Source organism: Salmo trutta, chromosome 3 (genome assembly GCF_901001165.1).
Source record: "Salmo trutta chromosome 3, fSalTru1.1, whole genome shotgun sequence".
Taxonomy (NCBI): Eukaryota; Metazoa; Chordata; class Actinopteri; order Salmoniformes; family Salmonidae; genus Salmo; species Salmo trutta.
In genome coordinates this window covers 6704155-6728913 of record NC_042959.1, presented here as the reverse complement: position 1 = coordinate 6728913, position 24759 = coordinate 6704155, and the positions used below count along the sequence as shown (strand labels likewise).

The window sequence follows — 24759 nt, the reverse complement described above, 5'->3', positions numbered from 1 at the left end:
GGGGAGAGTAGGTGTGTTGGGGGGGGGAAAGGGGAGAGTAGGTGTGTTGGGGGGGTGGGAAGGGGAGAGTAGGTGTGTGGGGGAGAGGTAGAGTGGTGTTGGGGGGGAAGGGGAGAGTAGGTGTGTGGGGGGGGGGGAGGGGAGAGTAGGTGTTGGGGGGTGGGAAGGGGAGAGTAGGTGTGTTGGGGGGGGAGGGGGAGAGTAGGTGTGTTGGGGGGTGGGAAGGGGGCAGGGGAGAGTTAGGTTAGGTTTTGTTGGGGGGACGGGGAGAGTAGGTGTGGGGGGGGGGAAGGGAGAGTAGTGTGGTTGGGGGGGTGGGAAGGGAGAGTAGGTGTGTTTGGCGGGGAAGGGAAGGGTGAGAGTCGGTGGTGTGGGGGGGGGAGGGGAGAGTAGGTGTGGGGGGGGAAGGGGAGAGTAGGTGTGGGGGGGGGGGAAGGGGAGAGTAGGTGTGTGGGGGGGGGGGGAAGTAGGTGTGTTGGGGGGAAGGGGAGAGTAGGTGTGTTGGGGGGTGGGAGGGGAGAGTAGGTGTGTGGGGGGGGGGAGGGGAGAGTAGGTGTGGGGGGGGGGAGGGGAGAGTAGGTGTGGGGGGGGGGAAGGGGAGAGTAGGTGTGTGGGGGGGGGGGGGAGTAGGTGTGTTGGGGGGAAGGGGAGAGTAGGTGTGTTGGGGGGTGGGAGGGGAGAGTAGGTGTGTTGGGGGGTGGGAGGGGGAGAGTAGGTGTGTGGGGGGGGGGAGGGGAGAGTAGGTGTGGGGGGGGGGAGGGGAGAGTAGGTGTGTTGGGGGGGAAGGGGAGAGTAGGTGTGTTGGGGGGGGAGGGGAGAGTAGGTGTGTGGGGGGGGAAAGGGGAGAGTAGGTGTGTTGGGGGGTGGGAGGGGAGAGTAGGTGTGTTGGGGGTGGGAGGGGAGAGTAGGTGTGTTGGGGGGTGGGAGGGGAGAGTAGGTGTGTGGGGGGGGAAGGGGAGAGTAGGTGTGTTGGGGGGAAGGGGAGAGTAGGTGTGTGGGGGGCGTTGAGAAGACTACCTTAACCTTAGCCGTTGTTGGAGATTGAACGTTAAAGTGTAATGAATTAAATATAAATAAGAAACTCGTACCATACATGGGAGGTCCCAAATGTGTCAGAAGGATATTTCCTATTTTCCATTCCAATAGAGATCCTGCTAAATCAATTAGAAGGCTTCCCCACAGTGAGTCCCAGTCATGATCAGCATAATTTCCTCTCATGCCAGCACATTCTTAGCTTCAGGCAATTCTCTGCTCTTTCTCTCCCTGTTGTTCACTCTTGCTGTGCCACCACATCAGCAGAGGTGGTGGTAGATTGAGGAGGTGTGCTCTGTTGTTAGACCTACAGAGAATGCCTTCTAACCTTCTGTTCTAAAGAAAGCCTTCTAACGTTCTAACGTTCTAAAGAATGGCTTCTAACGTTCTAACATTCTAATGTTCTAAAGAATGGCTTCTAACGTTCTCACATTCTAGTGTTCTAAAGAATGGCTTCTAACGTTCTAACATTCTAATGTTCTAAAGAATGGCTTCTAACGTTCTAACATTCTAATGATCTAAAGAATGGCTTCTAACGTTCTAACAGTCTAACGTTCTAAAGAATGGCTTCTAACGTTCTAACATTCTAATGTTCTAAAGAATGGCTTCTAACGTTCTAACATTCTAATGTTCTAAACAATGACTTCTAACGTTCTAACATTCTAATGTTCTAAAGAATGGCTTCTAACGTACTAACATTATAACGTTCTAAAGAATGGCATCTAACGTTCTAACAGTCTAACGTTCTAAAGAATGGCTTCTAACGTTCTAACATTCTAATGTTCTAAAGAATGGCTTCTAACGTTCTAACATTCTAATGTTCTAAACAATGACTTCTAACGTTCTAACATTCTAATGTTCTAAACAATGCCTTCTAACGTCCTAATGTTCTAAAGAATGCCTTCTAACGTTCTAACATTCGAATGTTCTAAAGAATGCCTTCTAACGTTCTAACGGTCTAACGTTCTAACGTTCTAATGTTCTAAAGAATGCCTTCTAACGTTCTGTCATTCTAATGTTCTGAAGAATGCCTTCTAACGTTCTAATGTTCTAATGTTCTAAAGAATGCCTTCTAACGTTCTTTCATTCTAATGTTCTGAAGAATGCCTTCTAACGTTCTAACGTTCTAATGTTCTAAAGAATGCCTTCTAACGTTCTATCATTCTAATGTTCTAAAGAATGATTTCTAACGTTCTAACATTCTAATGTTCTAAAGAATGCCTTCTAACGTTCTAACATTCTAATGTTCTAAAGAATGCCTTCTAACGTTCTATCATTCTAATGTTCTAAAGAATGCCTTCTAACGTTCTAACATTCTAATGTTCTAAAGAATGCCTTCTAACGTTCTAACGTTCTAACGTTCTAACGTTCTAATGTTCTAAAGAATGCCTTCTAACGTTCTGTCATTCTAATGTTCTAAAGAATGCCTTCTAACGTTCTAACATTCTAATGTTCTAAAGAATGCCTTCTAACGTTCTAACATTCTAATGTTCTAAAGAATGCCTTCTAACGTTCTATCATTCTAATGTTCTAAAGAATGCCTTCTAACGTTCTAACATTCTAATGTTCTAAAGAATGCCTTCTAACGTTCTAACGTTCTAACGTTCTAACGTTCTAATGTTCTAAAGAATGCCTTCTAACGTTCTATCATTCTAATGTTCTAAAGAATGCCTTCTAACGTTCTAACATTCTAATGTTCTAAAAAAGGCCTTCTAACATTGTAACATTCTAATGTTCTAAAGAATTCCTTCTAATGTTCTAACATTCTAATGTTCTAAAGAATGCCTCTGCAGTTCTACAATTCTATAAACAATATTTTTGCCATTCTAATTCTAGAAAGAACATAGCAGTTCAAACATTCCATTGTGTTTACTGAATATCTTATAAACAACCCCCCATCATTCTCGGAGCTCTGACTGAAGATGTTTCTTAGTCTTTGAACAGACGTTCATTATTAAGAAATTACCTGCCAGCCTGTTTATTTCATGAATGGGATTCATGTGTTTGGCTGGCAGGATGGGAGAAGGACTGCTTGAATGAGTGAGTCTACCACTCACACTACAATACAGCGTTGACCTGACAGCCCTGACTAACCTCTGAATTTATCTCACATTGTTCCATCCCATGACAATAGGCCTTTCGCCACACACTAGTCATATGATTAACATTATACATTACATAAAGTCATGTATTTTTCCTTAATATGCAAAGACATTTTACATTAGAATACTGTTAGCTTTCATTGGAGTTTTTAGCGAATATCTGACCATATTTACACTCACCAGCATGAAAACTGCTATTGTGCTTCTTGTATTAAAGCACTTGATAAGCCCACTGAGGCTGAGCTGATCCTGTAGTGAGCTCTGGGCAGTGTACTATAACTGTGATGTAGTAGGTTTAGCTGAAAGCAGAACTCTACAGGTCAGACAAGCCAGTGCATCCTATAATCCGTCACAACGTCATCAATGTTAGCATTATGAATGGAGACGTCGGCTCATAAAATAACATTCAATACATTCATACAAAGCCTCTGTACATAAAACAGTTTATACAGCAAAGCAAAACGTTTTTGTTTTTTTGTTGCAGTGAACATCGTGAGCATAGTGAAGAGACGTTATGTAGCCTAACTATATGAGTAGATGTGTTTTTGCAACTCTAGCAGGCTGAATAATTCATGCTTATTCACAGCAAACACTCCTGGATTCAGTACTGCATATACTGAGATATCATACTCATGGAAATCACATGTAATATACCTGTAAAAGGCACAGCAATTCATGAGCCAAAACATCATGTTACATGTTTAACATGGACACAGAGTAGTAGTCCCATTGTAGTTAGTTAACATGAAATATTTGCACAGTATCAAAGCATGTATCTTCGATAGATAATCAGAATCAAATTATTTCAATTGTCTTCAGAAACCATGCTCATCTCAGTGTATGGTATGGAAACGGGTTGTTTGTGGGAGGGGTTTCTCATGCAGAACATTGGATTCATATTTTTGTCTTATTATTATGTTATTCATTCTGTAATTGTGATGGGAATATTAACAAAAAATATTTATATATATGTTTTGTATACCATAAAGTATGTAAATTATACCACCTCAGATAAGGATGTACTGAAAATAATTGTAGTAATAATACTAGAGCAAAAAATATTGTAAAATAGAGGAACTCTATTTTGGGAATTTTGGGATTGATACATTTGGAGGGTTGCCACAAAGGTGCTCTACCACTGAACATCATAGCTCGGACTGAGTCATCATAACGTAGCTGTATTGCTGACCGTAGTTCAATAAGGAAACCTCTGACATGTGTCTTTATGGGTGTGTCCATATAGAAAAATGCCACTTTTAACGTTACGGAAACATGTTTAGCAACACACTACCTACAGTATACCACCAAACACACATTCAGGACATTGAGACGGTTGTGACGTTTTTACAGGAATGTAGCCAGCCTTCCACAATAAAATAATTACATGACTCCATTTCATTGTAGCCACATCCTGTAAATATTTGTGAACATCGTAACAGCCTAATTCAATATTTTAAGGTTTAAAAGTGTTAAGTGTTTAAGGTGTAAAAAGTGTTAAAAAGTGTTATGTTTAATGTGTGAAAATGACCTCACTCGGATTATGTATTCAAAGAACCAACTCATTTAAATCAGAATTATTTGCTAAAGCCCAAATCAATAGTAAAATAAATATATCATATATATTGATATTATATAGATTTCATAGTTTAACTACACTGTCCTCTCTTTACGATCCTGACTGGAATATGTTTTTTCTGGTTGTGCTTGGCTACATTCCTGTTTTATCCCACTGTGTCTTGGTGACTACTCCTACCTTTAAAATTAGGTCTGATTCTTGCATCATAACCCGAAACTTTGCCCATGAGTTTGTCCAAGAACTCAGAGGGAGGCATTGGGGAGGCAGCTTTTCGAGCCGCGGCTTCTTTAGAGGCTGCCAAGCTAGAGACAGAAGAGAGAAAAGAAAAGGAGGGAGAGAGAGATAGAAAGAGAGAGAGAGAGAAAGAGAGAGAGAGAGAGAAAGAGAGAGAGAGAGATAGGTGTACAACTGAGATTTGAATGGTGAGTTGTTGTCATACATAGCAGCATTCTGAGAGTAATCCAATCCAACAAGGATTTAATGTTGAGGGACGCTACCATTACTGATTCCCTTGACTTGTCCATTTGCTATATACTGTGAATCAATATGAAGTCAACTACTTTACTTGCCTTCCAAATAAATATATAGCAGTTTGATTAGCTCCATGTAATGTATGAACTTTGAGGGGAAATTTTAGGAAGTATCCACTTCATGAGTTATATGCTCAGGGGATAATCAATAATATTGATTATCCTTTAAAGTGTTGTTATTTGACTTCTTTACATCGTAGCCTACAACACAGAACAGTATGTTTATTGGACATGTTCTACATATCTCATCTACATTCATTTTTGTATTTCCTTTTTTAAATCCATCAACAAAATAGTATTAACATTCCATACACAGAATAAAAGCAAGGTTTACATAACTACAAATATCTGTAACCTCACAATCCATTTCCTGTGATGACAGGATAATAAAATAATCAACGTTTTTTGAAAATACCAAAAACATACCAACTTATAGCTCCAAAAAGAAAGCTGAAAATAGAAAATAGGTTAATTACTTCCCAATTATTTGGTGCAGGGATGATATGCATATCCAGAAGGAACCTATTATGTATAATTAGGATGACAGATGATGACCAGGGATCCTTTCCCCTTAATGTTTCATGCATGCAGTGTTCTGAAACTGAGATGAAACTGATGAGATGAAATAGATGAGATGAGGAGTAAGAAAATAACAAACGTGTTACAGTAACCACCGCCGCAAAATAGAACTGTCATCACGTGTGATAATAACACCAACGACAAGCCTTCTTTTATATACAACTGTGATCGTTAACCCAACAACAAAGGGCGAATTTTGTCATGTCAGCTCAAAAGTTATTCCTACACATATTCACCAACTGTCCCCATCAGTAGACTAACATATTAACCAACTGTCCCCATCAGTAGACTAACATATTAACCAACTGTCCCCATCAGTAGACTAACATATTAACCAACTGTCCCCATCAGTAGACTAACATATTAACCAACTGTCCCCCATCAGTAGACTAACATATTAACCAACTGTCCCCATCAGTAGACTAACATATTAACCAACTGTCCCCATCAGTAGACTAACATATTAACCAACTGTCCCCATCAGTAGACTAACATATTAACCAACTGTCCCCATCAGTAGACTAACATATAACCAACTGTCCCCATCAGTAGACTACATATAACCAACTGTCCCCATCAGTAGACTAACATATTAACCAACTGTCCCCATCAGTAGACTAACATATTAACCAACTGTCCCCATCAGTAGACTAACATATTAACCAACTGTCCCCATCAGTAGACTAACATATTAACCAACTGTCCCCATCAGTAGACTAACATATTAACCAACTGTCCCCATCAGTAGACTAACATATTAACCAACTGTCCCCATCAGTAGACTAACATATTAACCAACTGTCCCCATCAGTAGACTAACATATTAACCAACTGTCCCCATCAGTAGACTAACATATTAACCAACTGCCCCCATCAGTAGACTAACATATTAACCAACTGTCCCCATCAGTAGACTAACATATTAACCAACTGCCCCCATCAGTAGACTAATAATCATTTTAACCAACTGCCCCCATCAGTAGACTAACATATTAACCAACTGTCCCCATCAGTAGACTAACATATTAACCAACTGCCCCCATCAGTAGACTAACATATTAACCAACTGTCCCCCATCAGTAGACTAACATATTAACCAACTGTCCCCATCAGTAGACTAACATATTAACCAACTGTCCCCATCAGTAGACTAACATATTAACCAACTGTCCCCATCAGTAGACTAACATATTAACCAACTGTCCCCATCAGTAGACTAACATATTAACCAACTGCCCCCATCAGTAGACTAACATATTAACCAACTGCCCCCATCAGTAGACTAACATATTAACCAACTGCCCCCATCAGTAGACTAACATATTAACCAACTGCCCCCATCAGTAGACTAACATATTAACCAACTGTCCCCATCAGTAGACTAACATATTAACCAACTGTCCCCATCAGTAGACTAACATATTAACCAACTGTCCCCATCAGTAGACTAACATATTAACCAACTGCCCCCATCAGTAGACTAACATATTAACCAACTGCCCCCATCAGTAGACTAACATATTAACCAACTGTCCCCCATCAGTAGACTAACATATTAACCAACTGCCCCCATCAGTAGACTAACATATTAACCAACTGTCCCCATCAGTAGACTAACATATTAACCAACTGTCCCCCATCAGTAGACTAACATATTAACCAACTGTCCCCATCAGTAGACTAACATATTAACAACTGTCCCCATCAGTAGACTAACATATTAACCAACTGCCCCCATCAGTAGACTAACATATTAACCAACTGTCCCCATCAGTAGACTAACATATTAACCAACTGTCCCCATCAGTAGACTAACATATTAACCAACTGTCCCCATCAGTAGACTAACATATTAACCAACTGTCCCCATCAGTAGACTAACATATTAACCAACTGCCCCCATCAGTAGACTAACATATTAACCAACTGCCCCCATCAGTAGACTAACATATTAACCAACTGTCCCCATCAGTAGACTAACATATTAACCAACTGTCCCCATCAGTAGACTAACATATTAACCAACTGCCCCCATCAGTAGACTAACATATTAACCAACTGCCCCCATCAGTAGACTAACATATTAACCAACTGCCCCCATCAGTAGACTAACATATTAACCAACTGTCCCCATCAGTAGACTAACATATTAACCAACTGTCCCCATCAGTAGACTAACATATTAACCAACTGTCCCCATCAGTAGACTAACATATTAACCAACTGTCCCCATCAGTAGACTAACATATTAACCAACTGTCCCCATCAGTAGACTAACATATTAACCAACTGACCCCATCAGTAGACTAATAAACATATTAACCAACTGCCCCCATCAGTAGACTAACATATTAACCAACTGTCCCCATCAGTAGACTAACATATTAACCAACTGTCCCCATCAGTAGACTAACATATTAACCAACTGCCCCCATCAGTAGACTAACATATTAACCAACTGACCCCCAACAGTAGACTAACATATTAACCAACTGCCCCCAACAGTAGACTAACATATTAACCAACTGTCCCCATCAGTAGACTAACATATTAACCAACTGTCCCCATCAGTAGACTAACATATTAACCAACTGTCCCCATCAGTAGACTAACATATTAACCAACTGTCCCCATCAGTAGACTAACATATTAACCAACTGACCCCATCAGTAGACTAATAAACATATTAACCAACTGCCCCCATCAGTAGACTAACATATTAACCAACTGTCCCCATCAGTAGACTAATAAACATATTAACCAACTGCCCCCATCAGTAGACTAACATATTAACCAACTGTCCCCAACAGTAGACTAACATATTAACCAACTGTCCCCCATCAGTAGACTAACATATTAAGCAACTGTCCCCATCAGTAGACTAACATATTAACCAACTGCCCCCATCAGTAGACTAACATATTAACCAACTGTCCCCATCAGTAGACTAATAAACATATTAACCAACTGTCCCCATCAGTAGACTAACATATTAACCAACTGTCCCCAACAGTAGACTAACATATTAACCAACTGTCCCCAACAGTAGACTAACATATTAACCAACTGCCCCCAACAGTAGACTAACATATTAACCAACTGTCCCCATCAGTAGACTAACATATTAACCAACTGCCCCCATCAGTAGACTAACATATTAACCAACTGCCCCCATCAGTAGACTAACATATTAACCAACTGTCCCCATCAGTAGACTAATAAACATATTAACCAACTGCCCCCATCAGTAGACTAATATATTAACCAACTGCCCCCATCAGTAGACTAACATATTAACCAACTGTCCCCAACAGTAGACTAACATATTAACCAACTGTCCCCCATCAGTACACTAACATATTAACCAACTGTCCCCATCAGTAGACTAACATATTAACCAACTGCCCCCATCAGTAGACTAACATATTAACCAACTGTCCCCATCAGTAGACTAATAAACATATTAACCAACTGTCCCCATCAGTAGACTAACATATTAACCAACTGTCCCCAACAGTAGACTAACATATTAACCAACTGTCCCCATCAGTAGACTAACATATTAACCAACTGTCCCCATCAGTAGACTAATAAATATATTAACCAACTGCCCCCATCAGTAGACTAACATATTAACCAACTGTCCCCATCAGTAGACTAACATATTAACCAACTGTCCCCATCAGTAGACTAACATATTAACCAACTGTCCCCATCAGTAGACTAACATATTAACCAACTGTCCCCATCAGTAGACTAACATATTAACCAACTGTCCCCATCAGTAGACTAATAAACATATTAGAAAACTTCCCCCATCAGAAGAGGATGGACACAGAACACTGAAGTACTGTAAACGAGGAAGGTCGCAGTCTCCCATGTCTCTCCATACTGCCACCAGTCTGTGTGTGGGTGGGCCACTATAACTGCCAGGTCACTGGCCAGGCTGTGTTGCTGCTACTGTCACAAGGGCAGTCACCAACTACCCCAGAGGCTGCTGCTTGGGTCAGCCAAGCACTACTCTCTAAACACTGGCTTCATGCATCAGGTTTCATAGAAATGGCATGTGAACCCTATATAGTACAATGGCACCCCATAGGGCACTACTTCTAACCAGTAGTGTACTATACTGTATAAGTGGGGAATACTCTGCCATTTTGGACGCATTCCTAGATTTTCAATAGTTCCTCGCTATCGTTTAAGCTTTTGTTTGCGTTTTTGCTGCTGTGTCATTTTTGGAAATGTGCCATTTGAAAGGCACATACAGTATGTTGTCCTAATCACTGCCAAAGTAGTTGATTCTATACTCACACTGATGACTGGACAGTGTTGATAACTGTTAACACTATCAGTGTTGCAACTGTAATTTTCAACAATAGGTGATGATTGTGACGGCCAAAAGCAACCCTGGTGGTCCAACTGATACCCTGAAACCCTGGTGGTCCAACTGATACCCTGAAACCCTGGTGGTCCAACTGATACCCTGAATCCCTGGTGGTCCAACGGATACCCTAAAACCTTGGTGGTCCAACTGATACCCTGAAACCCTGGTGGTTCAACTGATACCCTGAAACCCTGGTGGTCCAATGGATACCCTGAAACCCTGGTGGTCCAAGGGATACCCTGAATCCCTGGTGGTCCAACGGATACCCTAAAACCCTGGTGGTCCAACTGATACCCTGAAACCCTGGTGGTCCAACTGATACCCTGAAACCCTGGTGGTCCAACTGATACCCTGAAACCCCGGTGGTCCAACTGATACCCTGAAACCCTGGTGGTCCAACTGATACCCTGTAACCCTGGTGGTCCAATGGATACCCTGAAACCCTGGTGGTCCAATGGATACCCTGAATCCCTGGTGGTCCAACTGATACCCTGAAACCCTGGTGGTTCAACTGATACCCTGAAACCCTGGTGGTCCAACGGATACCCTAAAACCCTGGTGGTCCAACTGATACCCTGAAACCCTGGTGGTCCATCTGATACCCTGAAGCCCTGGTGGCTCAACTGATACCCTGAAACCCTGGTGGTCCAACGGATACCCTAAAACCCTGGTGGTCCAACTGATACCCTGAAACCCTGGTGGTCCAACGGATACCCTAAAACCCTGGTGGTCCAACTGATACCCTGAAACCCTGGTGGTCCAACTGATACCCTGAAACCCTGGTGGTCCAACTGATACCCTGAAACCCTGGTAGTCCAACTGATACCCTGAAACCCTGGTGGTCCAACTGATACCCTGAAACCCTGGTAGTCCAACTGATACCCTGAAACCCTGGTGGTCCATCTGATACCCTGAAGCCCTGGTGGCTCAACTGATAAGCTGAAGCTATCTGCAGTCCAAACAGTTTCTGTCAAGTCTGCCAAATCACTGTGTCTCTTCCATCAATGCTGGCATTATGTTTCATTGATGGAACATTCCTAAGAGTTACACTTCTATACTAACCATCAATATCAATCCATACCAAGACAGACAAATCTAGAATGTACAGCCTAGTATTCTTAGAATCTTAGAATTCTAGAACTGTTAGAATTCTATAACTTTTAGAATTCTAGAACTGTTAGAATTCTAGAATGTTTTGAGTGGAATTTGCTTTGAGCAGATAATGCAGTGTCTCAAGGATTATTCTAATACCAGTTAATTACCACACAACACGGTGGAATCCTATCATAATCACCTAAACACAATAGTCGGCTGTGACCATGAGGTTAGTACTAGGGATCAAGCGCTGCAAATAAACTGTTGTTAGGACTCACGCAATACAGACAATACCATACTCTAACGCTGTGAAAAAAAGCATTTCAATTTAGTATTGAACACCCTCGAACTGACAACACAATCAGATTAGTTATGGAGAGATTAGACAGTGTCCTCTACAGAGATAATTGCCTTAGACAGCTAGCATGGGCCCATGCTGTGGGCCACGCAGGAATCTGTTTGACAGTGTGAAATTAGGGGACCGGCACACTCTTTCTCCTTACATTATTGGGGGGTTTGGTATAATAGGAAAGTGTAGCATCGCTATCACACCAAATCACAACATCGATGGAGGTTAATCCTACACAAAACCACAGGAATTTGCACCAAGAAAATCTGGGACCAACACACTCTTTCTCCTTACATCATTGAGGCCCTTCGGTTAAGAAACATAATATATGAACGTAGGATAGACCCCTTACACACTAAATCACATAATCAATAGGCCTAGAAGTCAATCCCACTCAAAACTACAGGAATCAGGATTCTACACCCATGGGGGTATCAACAAGATCATCTATGATTTCCTTCCTTCCGTCTGGGCTTCTCCCGTCCTGAGTGACTTGTTCCTGGGTTTTGCATGATCAAAGTTTAGATTTGCTTTAATTATTTCTGATCAATGCTTGCTTGGCCAGGCCACGGCCAACTGTGGAGAGGCCTGGTCTGCGTGGCCGGTGCTGAGGCAGCAGTAAAAACAGCTGACGCCCAGCGCCAGAGAGAATCATATGCAAACAACCCCAGTCTCTGAGCTCTGCATACTTTAATGTGGAACACCAATCATTAGCCTTAAGTTTACCTCCTTATGTTCTTAATAAAGCCTCTGAAGACTACAACCCTAATTGATCTTATCCTTGCTTTTTCATTGTAAAATTCTGAGAAATCAAAGCCCTACCAAAGCCTTCATCCCCTCCCAGTCCCTGACACAGATATGGTTCTGTTCTCCTGTACAAACTGTTAACGTAATGTCTGTTAATAAGCCAACATCATCATCATCATCATCATCATTAAAAAAAAATACATTACACAAAACGAATGAGAAACGTGGGCAGCATAAGGTAATGCATTTGTCTTTAGGGGTGTTACTGTGTTGAGCTGAAAAAAATGAAAGATCAAGAAGTGAAACATGACATGAATTCATGCTCCGTACAATGTTAGCATGCAGTACAGTACAGCATGCTGTGTAGAACAACATTTTGGACATGCATTGGAACTGGTGTTCTGTGTGGATATTAGAACATAGTCTGTGTTTGAAAGGTTTTTAGTGAATTCAGAGCTATGAATTCCTCCATTTATTTATCCATGACTGAGTAGAAAGAGAGGTAAGGCCATTGATAATAAGCTATGTAATTTATAGTGCTATCTGTCTTTGTCTACGTTGATCAATAATGTATTACCATACATCAAGCTTTGGAAATTAACCTGGCTAAAATTGATGATTGTAAGTGATCGTAGAGAACGCCAGTCAATTGTTCTTCATTAGAGGCTTCAATATTTATAACTAAATATATCCACCTTTCCCGCCTGTTCTGACAATACATTTAAAAAAAATTATTTAACCTTTATTTAACTAGACAAATCAGTTAAGAACAAATTATTATTTACAATGACGGCCTACCCCAGCCAAACCCTAACGACGCTGGGCTAATTGTGCGCCGCCCTATGGGACTCCCAATCACGGCCAGTTGTGATACAGCCTGGAATTAACTCGGGGTCTTTAATGACGCCTCTAGCACTGAGATGCAGTGCCTAGACCGCCGAGCCACTCGGGAGGCCCAGATAAAACATACATAAACACACCATAAATATATAAAGCCTATCTGACCTGAAAACAAGTGACTGCCATCACCATCACCATGAACCTGACATGGCTTGCTGAACAGCATGGTGTGTGTAAATACAGCAACATTTCTTGAAGACATGGGGTTAAATATCTGTGATGAAATTAGGTTTTAAAGGACTAATTCTATAGGTGATTGGATACAACTGGTGCTTTGGTGTCTGTGCATGCAAGCGGTGTTACTGCTTTCTGCTGTTAGAGGTCAACTCAAGGTTACGTTTCATGAGTAGGGTCGCAAAGCTACCAGTAGTTTACCAAAGTTACAGGAATCTTCAGCAATTTTGGTAATTAACAGAAAATCTATAGCAATCTTTGGTCATTTATACTTGGATAACTTTTAAAAACATTATTCATATATATTATTCATTTTTTGTTATATCTGTGTCCATATTGTCAATGCGTTTCTAGTGGATGGACCAGATGGTTCAACAGAAAACAGCCTAATTAATACAAAAAGCATCTAATCAACAATGGCATTATTTTCAACTAACTCTGCAACTTTTCCTACTATTGACTTTTATCACAACTGCCACAAGTTTGACGCCAAAACAATGACAACAAATACATACTGACATAATAAAATAAATCAAAGTGTGTTAAACAAATATATACAGGATGTTTCATGCTGAGACCATCATATTAAACAATAATGGTGTTCACTAATCACTCACAAAAAATGGTTTATATTTAGTAGGATCATGTTTTACAGCTTTGTCACTCTATTTTTATTTGAAAATCCTGTTATTTAATTATTTGATATATATTTTTTCATGTGATAAGGCCACACAGAGGGCCAGAGATAATTACAGAGACCTGTGAAAATATGAAGTACCCAAAAGGACCACAATATGTATTGTGCTAGATTACATCAAATCCTTGAAAGAAAACAAAAGGTTGGTAGTTTTACTGGTAAACTGTGAAAGTTTCCAGTAAAATACCCACCCTTTGCAATCCTATTCATGAGCCTATAGACCAGGTGATACTGGAGGGAATACATTAAATAATCACCAAGTCAATTAGCTTTACATTTCCCAGTTCACAATAGAAAGCAATGTTATGAATCCATAGGTGTCAATTCAACACATTTTTTGCCTAAATAAATGATTCCATATTTCCAATATTGCTATGGAAAACCGTGCATGTATTTGGTTGATTTAACTATTCAACTGAGAGTAATAAGTCCCTAACATTCATGTGTCATGGTGTCAGAGAGACAATGATGGCCATAAAACACAAGATAATAAAAAACAACAAAACACACCATATAGCCACATTCTACAATGTTGAGACTAGCATATTTCTGCACAATTGTGAGGTATTAATTGTAGTGTAAGGCCTTTAACGTAATTTAAATCAGTGAATATTTATTCACGAGAGACTATGTGTGGACACATTTGCTGCGTACATATTCTCCAGTGGTGGTCTGGGATTCTTGTTAGTGGATTAGGGCCACATGTTCACTTCCACACATTGGTGTGTTACGTTGCAGAAAGCAATGTATATCCTGTTTAATAAGGGCTATACAGAGTATATCCTGTTTAATATGGGCTCTACAGAGTATATCCTGTTTAATATGGGCTCTACAGAGTATATCCTGTTCAATATGGGCTATACAGAGTATATCCTGTTTAATATGAGCTCTACAGTGTATATCCTGTTTAATATGGGCTATACAGAGTATATCCTGTTTAATATGAGCTCTACAGTGTATATCCTGTTTAATATGGGCTCTACAGAGTATATCCTGTTTAATATGGGCTATACAGAGTATATCCTGTTTAATATGGGCTCTACAGAGTATATCCTGTTTAATAAGGGCTATACAGAGTATATCCTGTTTAATATGGGCTCTACAGAGTATATCCTGTTTAATATGGGCTCTACAGAGTATATCCTGTTTAATAAGGGCTATACAGAGTATATCCTGTTTAATATGGGCTCTACAGAGTATATCCTGTTTAATATGGGCTCTACAGAGTATATCCTGTTTAATAAGGGCTCTACAGAGTATATGCTGTTTAATAAGGGCTCTACAGAGTATATGCTGTTTAATAAGGGCTCTACAGAGTATATCCTGTTTAATATGGGCTCTACAGTGTATATCCTGTTTAATATGGGCTATACAGTATATATCCTGTTTAATAAACAGTGCATAGTGTGTAATATACTGTGTTATAGAATGTGTTTTGAATGCTTGAAATGCTCAATTTCCTCCCACTGTTTACATGGTTGGTGGCAAACTGGTAGGGAATACCCTGTCATTCATTTTGATTGAACGAGCACTAGTATTCCCAGATGTTTTGCAAATGAACATAGACTGACATAGGCCATAATTAGATAATTCAATGTTTTCACTTGCAGTGTCAAATGCATACTTTTTCTGATAGTCATTCATTAAACAAGCATGCAACCTTCGATATGGGCCAAAAACAAACCCTAACAGAAAGAAATGTGCAATTTATACGAAAATAGATGTTTGTATATACAGTCATGTATATAATGTGCATTCATCAGGCTGTTTTGACATTGACAAAGTAATCAATTCTTGGTAATAAGTCTGCATTTGAAATGAGGTCTGGGGGTCTAGGTTGAGACTGGGAAAGAGATATCAATTAAGCAGAACTGCAGAGTTCAGCAGTGGTAGCTGAGGCTGCAATATCCTGATTCTACTTCATTAGCTAAACACGCTGGCCAGAATGCTAAATAAACACTGTCTGTCTGCAAGGAATGTACCTGGATTCCAATGGACTATAGAATAGAATATAGAATGTAAAGTAGTCTAAAAAAGAACTCTGATGATTCATTTGATTCTAGAATGTAGGATGTAATGCTGATTAGGCATGCAATGCATAACAAAGAGAAAGAGCCATGTTTGGGCCAATGGGAGAGAAGCTGTTCTCTGAACAGAATACCTGCCTCCCCTCCAATATGAACATTGGAGATATCCTTGTTCACATTTACAGAGAATAATACACTTTATGTATGAGGATCAAGAGCTTGATAGTAGTCGTTACATTCATACAAAGACATTAATGTCAAGACTAGAATATTCCAACTGGTCAGGACGGATATACTGTGTGGTTACTGGAAGAAAACAAAACAGTCATCATCCAGCACATTTACAATATATATTCTGTGAAATATCCAAGTCTTTAAATAACATGATTTGTTCATTTCATTCACAATAGTTGAATAGAGAAAACAATTAGTCTAAGACTTTTACATATAGAGGACTGGCCCCATGAGAGAAATGAAGACAGACACAAGACATTTCTCTTCTTAGTGAGTAGGTGATGGATAGGCCTACACACCAACAACAACAAAACGTCCCTGATATGTGTGTGAGAGTATGTACTCAGTTCCTGTACTCTGACTTGCCTGTTGATAGCATATGCCTCATCAGAGAATACGTCATTTAGCGTTTGATGACCACTAGTGTTCGCTATTAGCTCTCGCTGTCTCTCTCACACACATCTTAATTCAATGTAGTGTGTGACTTAATGCAACTCACTCACAATAGAGGAATGATTAGGCCTACATAAATATATAATAAAGCCAACGCAACTTTTGACAATCGTGTGATTAAACCTAATCAATTGGCTGCGTGGATTTATTTCCATTCAGACTTTTGTCAATACATGTTAAGCAATGTTAGGACACATTCTGACCCCACTGCAGCCCACACGAGAACAATACAATTATATTTAACACATTAAAGTCAATAAATAATGTTCCTTACCTGAAAAATACTATTGTTTCCCACAAATAGATCCCGAGAGCGTTTATTCGGTACATTTTTGCCGGTCTCATTCGGGATACCTACAGCTCCAGCAGTACCAATAGTAGAATTCCAATTTCTTTAATGATTTCGGACCTCCAAGGTGAGCAATTCTTCTGTTGTTTTTTTTTTCAGATTCCAGAGTCACAAGAAAACCACAAGATGTTCATAACCGACCAGGCCATGAAACCCTCTTCCTTAGACCGCCGTTATTGATTCGGATAACCCAAATAATGAGTACTTTTTCAGGACAACGGACAGCGGCAAACGCGGGTTGCGGAATTTCACTCAGCCCAGGTTGTTGTTGCTTTGAGGGTACAAGCACGTTAGGCTACGATATCACAGATATTTCCGACGTTTATTCTATGCGATCCATTTGGATTTTGTTACAAGGGGAATTTGTCAATTTCAACATGCCTCCTTCAGTGATAAATGTGGCAATGCATGTGCTCTGCGTCTTAATGAATGTCTCAATTTCAGGAGATGTTTAACTACGTGGTTGTATACCCTTTACGTCTAGATCAGTAGCGGAATTGCACAGTTGTTACACGAAATATATACATACGTAGTCAGTGTTTTTTTCTTAACGCTTTCTCTTATATGCATCCCAAAAACAGAGGTGTTGCTTTCAAGCCACACGTAGTTGTAGTTACCCCGGCGTTGCTGACTGATGTTTTTCTGCAGGTACTCGCCGTGTCTCGGTAGTTGACTCCCAGGGGTGAGATGTAACTGCTGCAGTGAGCTACTTCCATTGTCTGGTCAAGTTCGGGACTCACAACTCGGTTTCGTCTTCTTGCATTTAGATTCCTTGTAATAATGTCAAATGTAGTGAAATCGGGATGTGACTAGCCTCTTCTTCCATTGCCTCCTATAGCTCAGCGCTCTCACGTCAGACCACCACTGTATTTCTTGCTGCAGTCATTTACTAAACTCAAAAAAGCAGCTCACCTTTGAGCACACGCCCACATGCCGTTGCCATTGGTCGGCATGTTGCTGAAACGAGTTCGGCTACGGCTCTGATTGGAGAGAGGGGCTGTCATCTGCAGAGTTTTAATATCCCGCGCATTGGTATGGAAATAGAGAATAGTCCATGATTTGTCTAATGTTAGGTTATCATATTTCTATGTACTTTTTAGTGTAGTCGACTGTTTGCTCACCCCAGTGTCTACAGTGGTTGACATGTTAAAATGATCATTGGACCGACTAAGCAATTATTATGTAATTGTATTTATTTTCCTTTGGAGGGGGGGTTGTCAGCCGGCATGAAGTATTTTCCTTTTTATTTCACTGTTCATGTAGGTTACTTTTGATAAGTGAGCGTTGCAAGGGCGGCAAAAAAGAAAGGATGCAGAAAGAAAGTATCTTGTTCATTATTATCCACTTGTATTTTCTGTTAAATCTTTTTGGTAAAATCAATATTGTTTTGCCTCCATGCAGACATCTAAAGTGAGGCTCTCTCCCTTTCTGTTTCTGCAGGAGCGGTATTTCATCTGCACCGCTGTCCACATTGTCCATTGAAACGTGATTCCGTTTCTAATGCCTGCAGCTCTCTTTCCGAACGCAGTCACCAAAAGATCACGTGACACGCGGACGGGATAGAACGGGAGACGCACGACTAGAATACGGTTGGATATATGGTGCCAGCAAGTATTCAAAAGGATTCCGTCTTGTCTTATTGAGGAGACAGATAGTGTTTGAATCGTTCATCGCAATAGAGATGTAAAATTATAGCAAACGTGAGTCAAGGATTTATTTAATTTTATACTCTTCAGTCGACCACCTGGATGATATAAGTGAAATAAATGCTGTACTGTGAGTTTGAAAATCCAGCATTTTCCTAAATACAGTATGACATTACATAATGTGTTGTATCCTTTCTGAGTGCACTAGTTAACATTACCCAAGAAGTTATCTAACAAAATAAATACATAAAGAAAATGACTGAGCTTAAATATAATTTGCTCTTGCTCTGAAATAGTAGAAGACAGTTGGCCATAGTTTCCCATAACACTGACATTGAATAAGCAAGTTGTGTTTATTATGGGCCCCTTAAATCATGCTCTTAGGCCAGGGGTTCGCAAACTTGTTGGGTCCCGGGACCCCTTTTGTGATAGAAAATTCATCAGAAACCCCTCATAATCAGAACACACCTTGAGTGAGATTCAAAACAATGTAGCACACAATGAGTTTTGCTATGACTTCAGCAGTGCATGGCTGGACGGACCAAGTCTCTGGCCCTGGGAGGAAAAAATATTTTAAAGGCCCGCCTCTTGGCATCGAAGAGGAAATGCTAATAGTTTTCAAGCTAATTTCCTGTTATTTTACATATTTTGATTTTTTGTTGCAGTTTTAAAACTAATATCCTGCAGTACTAAACATTATGCCATGAGGCAGGGATAAAACTTTATAGTTTTAAAGCTTAAATTACAGTGCATTTATGTACTGTATATATATATATATATATATATATATATATATATATATATATATATATATATATATATATATACACACATTTTGGAGAATACAAGAAGCATTGAGTTGAAAAAGAGTTGGTGCCATACTGTGCATATCCCTGTAATCCTCCCAGGCCCATGTTGCCCAGTGTTAAGGAATTGTATATTAATAATATTATGGTCGTTCCACCAATTCCGGGGCCTTTTGAGAATTGTAACTTTTACATTTCACCAAATTTTAACATTCTGTCATAAAGGGCACGTAGTAAGTGCCAATTGAGTGCCAAATAAAGTAACACAGGTTGACCATAACAGGGCTGAAGAAATCTTCTTTAATAAGCCACGAATCCCCCCTGTGACAGGGGGAACGGAAGCTTGTTGTGTGCAACAGGGAGCGGTAATTGAATGCAAGCTTCATAAAACAAATGGAAATGATGAAAACATTTCTAGCCTGTCTATCTATGGGTGACAGGGTTGACGTGTTATGCTCCACCCGCTCAGTTTTCCACCAAAAAAATACCAGAAAATGGCCAAAAAGAGTAGAACAAGCGTTTACTCTGTCACACCCTGATCTGTTTCACCTGTCCTCGTTATTGTCTCCACCCCCTCCAGGTGTCGCTTATTTTCTCCAGTGTATTTATCCCTGTGTTTCCTGTCTCTCTGTGCCAGTTCATCTTGTATGTTTCCAAGTCAACCAGTGGTTTTCCCCGTTCGCCTGCATTTTGCATTCTCCTCCCGGTTTTGACCCTTGCCTGTTTCTGGACTTTGTACCCACCTGCCTGACCATTCTGCCTGCCTAGACTCTGATCTGGTTTTGACCTTTTGCCTGTCCATGACCATTCTCTTGCGTACTCCCTTTGGATTAATAAACATTGTAAGACTCCAATCATCTGCCTCCTGTGTCTGCATCTGGGTCTTGCCTTGTGCCTTGATATACTCTTTGATTTGACTATTAGATATTCAATGTTTCTTAAAAAATATATATATATATTTACAAAGGAACGTTTCACCATATTAAAATCAGAGTTCAATTTATGTAACAGGGTTGACCTTAAAATGAGGGACAGACATTAATCACTAATCACATTAAATAATCATCTTTAGAAATGACTTTGTCAAAGTAACAAAATAACTTGGGCTTTACGATGGTGAAAACTTGTAGAAATGTTTGGATTAAGTGGGGTAAAATCTTCGTAGAAGTGACACAGGGTTGATGGACTGATATCAAATTACATTTTATTTGTCACATGCTCCGAATACAACAGGTGTAGACCTTACAGTGAAATGTTTACTTACAAGCCCTTAACCAACAATTCAGTTCAAGAAAGAGTTAAAATATTTACCAAATAAAGTAAAAATTGTAAATAAAAAGTAACACAGTGAAAATAACAAGGCTATATACAGGGGGTACCGGTACCGAGTCAATGTGCAGGGGTACAGGTTAGTCAAGTTATTTTGTTCATGTATGTAGGGGTAAAGTGACTATGTGTCACGTCCTGATCATAGTAAGATGTGCTTTTCTATGGTAGAGTAGGTCAGGGTGTGATGGGGTGTTTTGTGTTTTTCTATGTTTTGTATTTCTATGTTTAAGTTCTAGTTTTTCTTTTTCTATGTTGTTGTTTTTTGGGCTGATCTCCAATTAGAGGCAGCTGGTCCTCGTTGTCTCTAATTGGAGGTCATATTTAAATAGTTTTTTTTTCCACCTGTGTTTGTGGGCAGTTGTTTTCTGTTTAGTCTCGTTTTTTTTCGCCTCTTTGTTATTTTGCATCAGTATTTTGAGTTATAATAAATTATCATCATGAGCACTCAACACACTGCGCTTTGGTCCCCTCTCTACGATAGCAGTTACACTATGCTCAGATAATAAACAGCGAGTAGCAGCAGTGTAAAAACAAAGGGAGGGACGTGTCAATGTAAATAGTCCAGTGGCCATTTGATTAATTGTTCAGCAGTCTTATGGCTTGGGGGTAGAAGCTGTTGGAGGTAGGAGCCTTTTGGTCCTAGACTTGCCGCTCTGGTACCGCTGGCCGTGCGGCTATTCTTATTTATTGAATTTTCCATGTTCTCTATATTAATATATTTATAATAGGCTTTTAAAAACCAATACTGGTGCACAGTTTATACCTAAAATATCAAAGGGCACTTTGAGAAGGCAGTCCTTTCTTGGCCAAAATTTGTTTTATCTGTTATGTTTTTATTATGAGTGTACAAAACATTAAGAACACCTTCCTAATGCCCCCCCGCTCCTGTCCCCCTTTTTACTGGAAGTCTTTTGGCTGGTGGACCATTCTTGATACACACGGGAAACTGTTGAGCGTGAAAAACCCAACAGCGTTCCAGTTCTTGACACAAACCTGTGTGCCTGGCACCTACTACCATGCCCCGTTCAAAGGCACTTAAATAATTTGTATTGGCCATTCACCCTCTGAATAACACACATACACAATGTCACACCCTGATCTGTTTCACCTGTCTCTGTGATTGTCTCCACCCCTCTCCAGGTGTCACCCATCTTCCCCATTATCCCCTGTGTATTTATACCTGTGTTCTCTGTTGGTTTGTTGCCAGTTTGTCTTGTTTGTTTGAGTCAACCAGCGTTTTGTCTCACCTCCTGCTTTTGCTAGTCTCTCTTTTCTTGCCCTCCCGATTTTGACCCTTGCCTGTCCTGACTCTGAGCCCACCTGACTGACCACTCTGCCTGACCCTGAGCCTGCCTGCCAACCTGTACCGTTGCCCCCCTCTGTATTACTGACCTCTGCCTGTCTATTGCCTGCCCCTGTTGGAACATTAAACCATTGTTTATTCGATGGGGTCTGCATTTGGGTCTTCCCTTCATACCTGATACACAATCCATGTCTCAATTGTCTCAATGCTTAAGAATCCTTCTTTAACCTGTCTCCTCCCCTTCATCTACACTGATTGAAGTGGATTTAACATCAATAATGAAGCATAGCTTTCACCTGGATTCACCTGGTCAGTCTACGTCATGGAAAGAGCTCAAGCTTACCACCCTATAGAATAGAAAATATAATTAATCATGCATTATATGTACCCAGATATTTACCCCCCTATAGAAAATATAATTAATCATAAATAATTTTATGTATACAGACATTTACTACCTTATAGAATAGAAAATATAATTCATCATACATTATATGTATCCAGATATTTACCATTCAGTCTTCCTCCTCCTATTCATCTCTTGTTGATACTCAGCTTCTTCCCTTAATAAGGCAGTCCCAAATGGCAAGCTATTCCATATATAGTGCACTACTCTGGTCACTATATACTGTAGGGAACAGGGTGTAATTTTGGATAGACACAGTCTAGTTATACAGAGAATGCTGTGATTAGTTATTGCTATATAGCCTTCTTATAAAGGCTATGTAGCAATAACACAAACATCATCATTCATAATTTTTTTTAAATGTTAACAGCTAATCTATTTATCTTTTGAAAGTAACAACAGACCAGGTCATGCAAGACTATTGTCTGTGAGAGAGGGAGACACAGGATGCTATCTGAAATGGATCCGCCACGCGTTATGGGCACACCTGTGTCTGGGAGGGAGGGTACCTCTGGGATAAGGAACACATTGGATACCCTTTCTGTAGCTTAATGATTATACACGCACGCACGCACGCACGCACACACACACACACACACACACACACACACACACACACACACACACACACACACACACACACACACACACACACACACACACACACACACACACGCGCGCGCACACTCACACACACGCACGCACGCACGCACGCACACACACACACACACACACACACACACACTGGGCTATTACAAATCTCAATTCTGTTTAATACTCTACTTAAATGGGACCTCTCAGAAGTTAATACAGTTGAGTCCTGTAGTTATTAACCCATAAAATATGTCATGTTATCATGAATGAAGGTGATTGGATCTGTCATCAAAATCATTATTTTAATGTTCTGACAAAAAATATCCTTGTTCACCCCCCAGGACAGAAGTTCTGATGAAAAAGGACATCTTCACTGTTTCATGTTTACAGGTGAACCACAAAGCACTTCTCCCACTTCTCATTAAAGCATGTTTGGCATCATCACATTGTAAATGCCCTCATATAAAAAAAAAAAAAAGATTCCCATTCTGCAACCAACCTTAACCTTGAGTTATGGCACAGCTGCCTCTGGCAATCACATTAAAAGCCACATTTCTTCACATTCGCACAAGGGACCACATTTAGCAATCTCCCTAATTTAGCCAGACTGATAAATTGTAGAGCTGCAGCCATAGAGGAGAGGTCTCTGTGTCCCTGCATCAGCAGCCATTGTCCTTGTGGACATACTATTATAGGCATTAGCTCTGCGTTTGGTAAGACATCACTGGTCACAATGTCAAATACATTTTAACCTGGGAGTCCATTACCTTCTATTGTAGAAGTGTAGTCGAGGCTTTCTTTACTACAGGTACAAGGTGTGAGAGTCCTTCAAATACATATTGAGCTCCTACTACATTGAAATATATGACCATATTAAAATGTTTTATTATGAACCATCAATACCATCAATATCATCAATAACCCCAAGGTCAAGGTTACCTGTTTTCAGCAATGGACCCCAAAGATTTCCCATTGTCCGTTTCTGAGCTCGGTTGGACATTATACTGTAAGTGTCAGAAGAATATCACAGTGGTAGAAGGAGAGTAAACAGCCAACATATTCTCTGTAGTGCTTTGGGGAAAGATCCTTTCATTTCATTAATCAAAACCTCCATACGGCTCCAAGATTAAAATCAATGACTCAATCTATTCAGCAGGAGAAAAATGAACTTGTCACTCGACATAATTGTGTGCTCATGGAAGAAGAGAGAGAGCCTGTATGTTGAGTTATTGAGAGGTCTACCAGCAAGGAGAGAGGGAGCCTGTATGTTGAGTTATTGAGAGGTCTACCAGCAAGGAGAGAGGGAGCCTGTATGTTGAGTTATTGAGAGGTCAACCAGGAAGGAGAGAGAGAGAGCCTGTATGTTGAGTTTAGAGGTCGACCGATTAATCGGAATGGCCGATTAATTAGGGACGATTTCAAGTTTTCATAACAATCGGTAATCGGT

At 40.2% G+C, this 24759-nt stretch overlaps 1 protein-coding gene across 3 annotated transcripts in view; it reads right to left on the bottom strand.

Moving 5' to 3' along the window:
- Nucleotides 1-18106, bottom strand: part of LOC115167237 (glycine receptor subunit alphaZ1) — a gene marked incomplete in the record, with an annotated part of 62228 nt that extends 44122 nt beyond the window's left edge. Inside the window, 3 exon segments of one of the 3 annotated variants that reach the window (XM_029721448.1) lie at nucleotides 4888-5012; nucleotides 5667-5690; nucleotides 17154-18106. In XM_029721448.1, coding sequence (XP_029577308.1) covers nucleotides 4888-5012; nucleotides 5667-5690; nucleotides 17154-17224 — 220 coding nt within the window. 3 annotated transcript variants of the gene reach the window in all.
- Between the last annotated feature and the right edge of the window lie 6653 nt (nucleotides 18107-24759).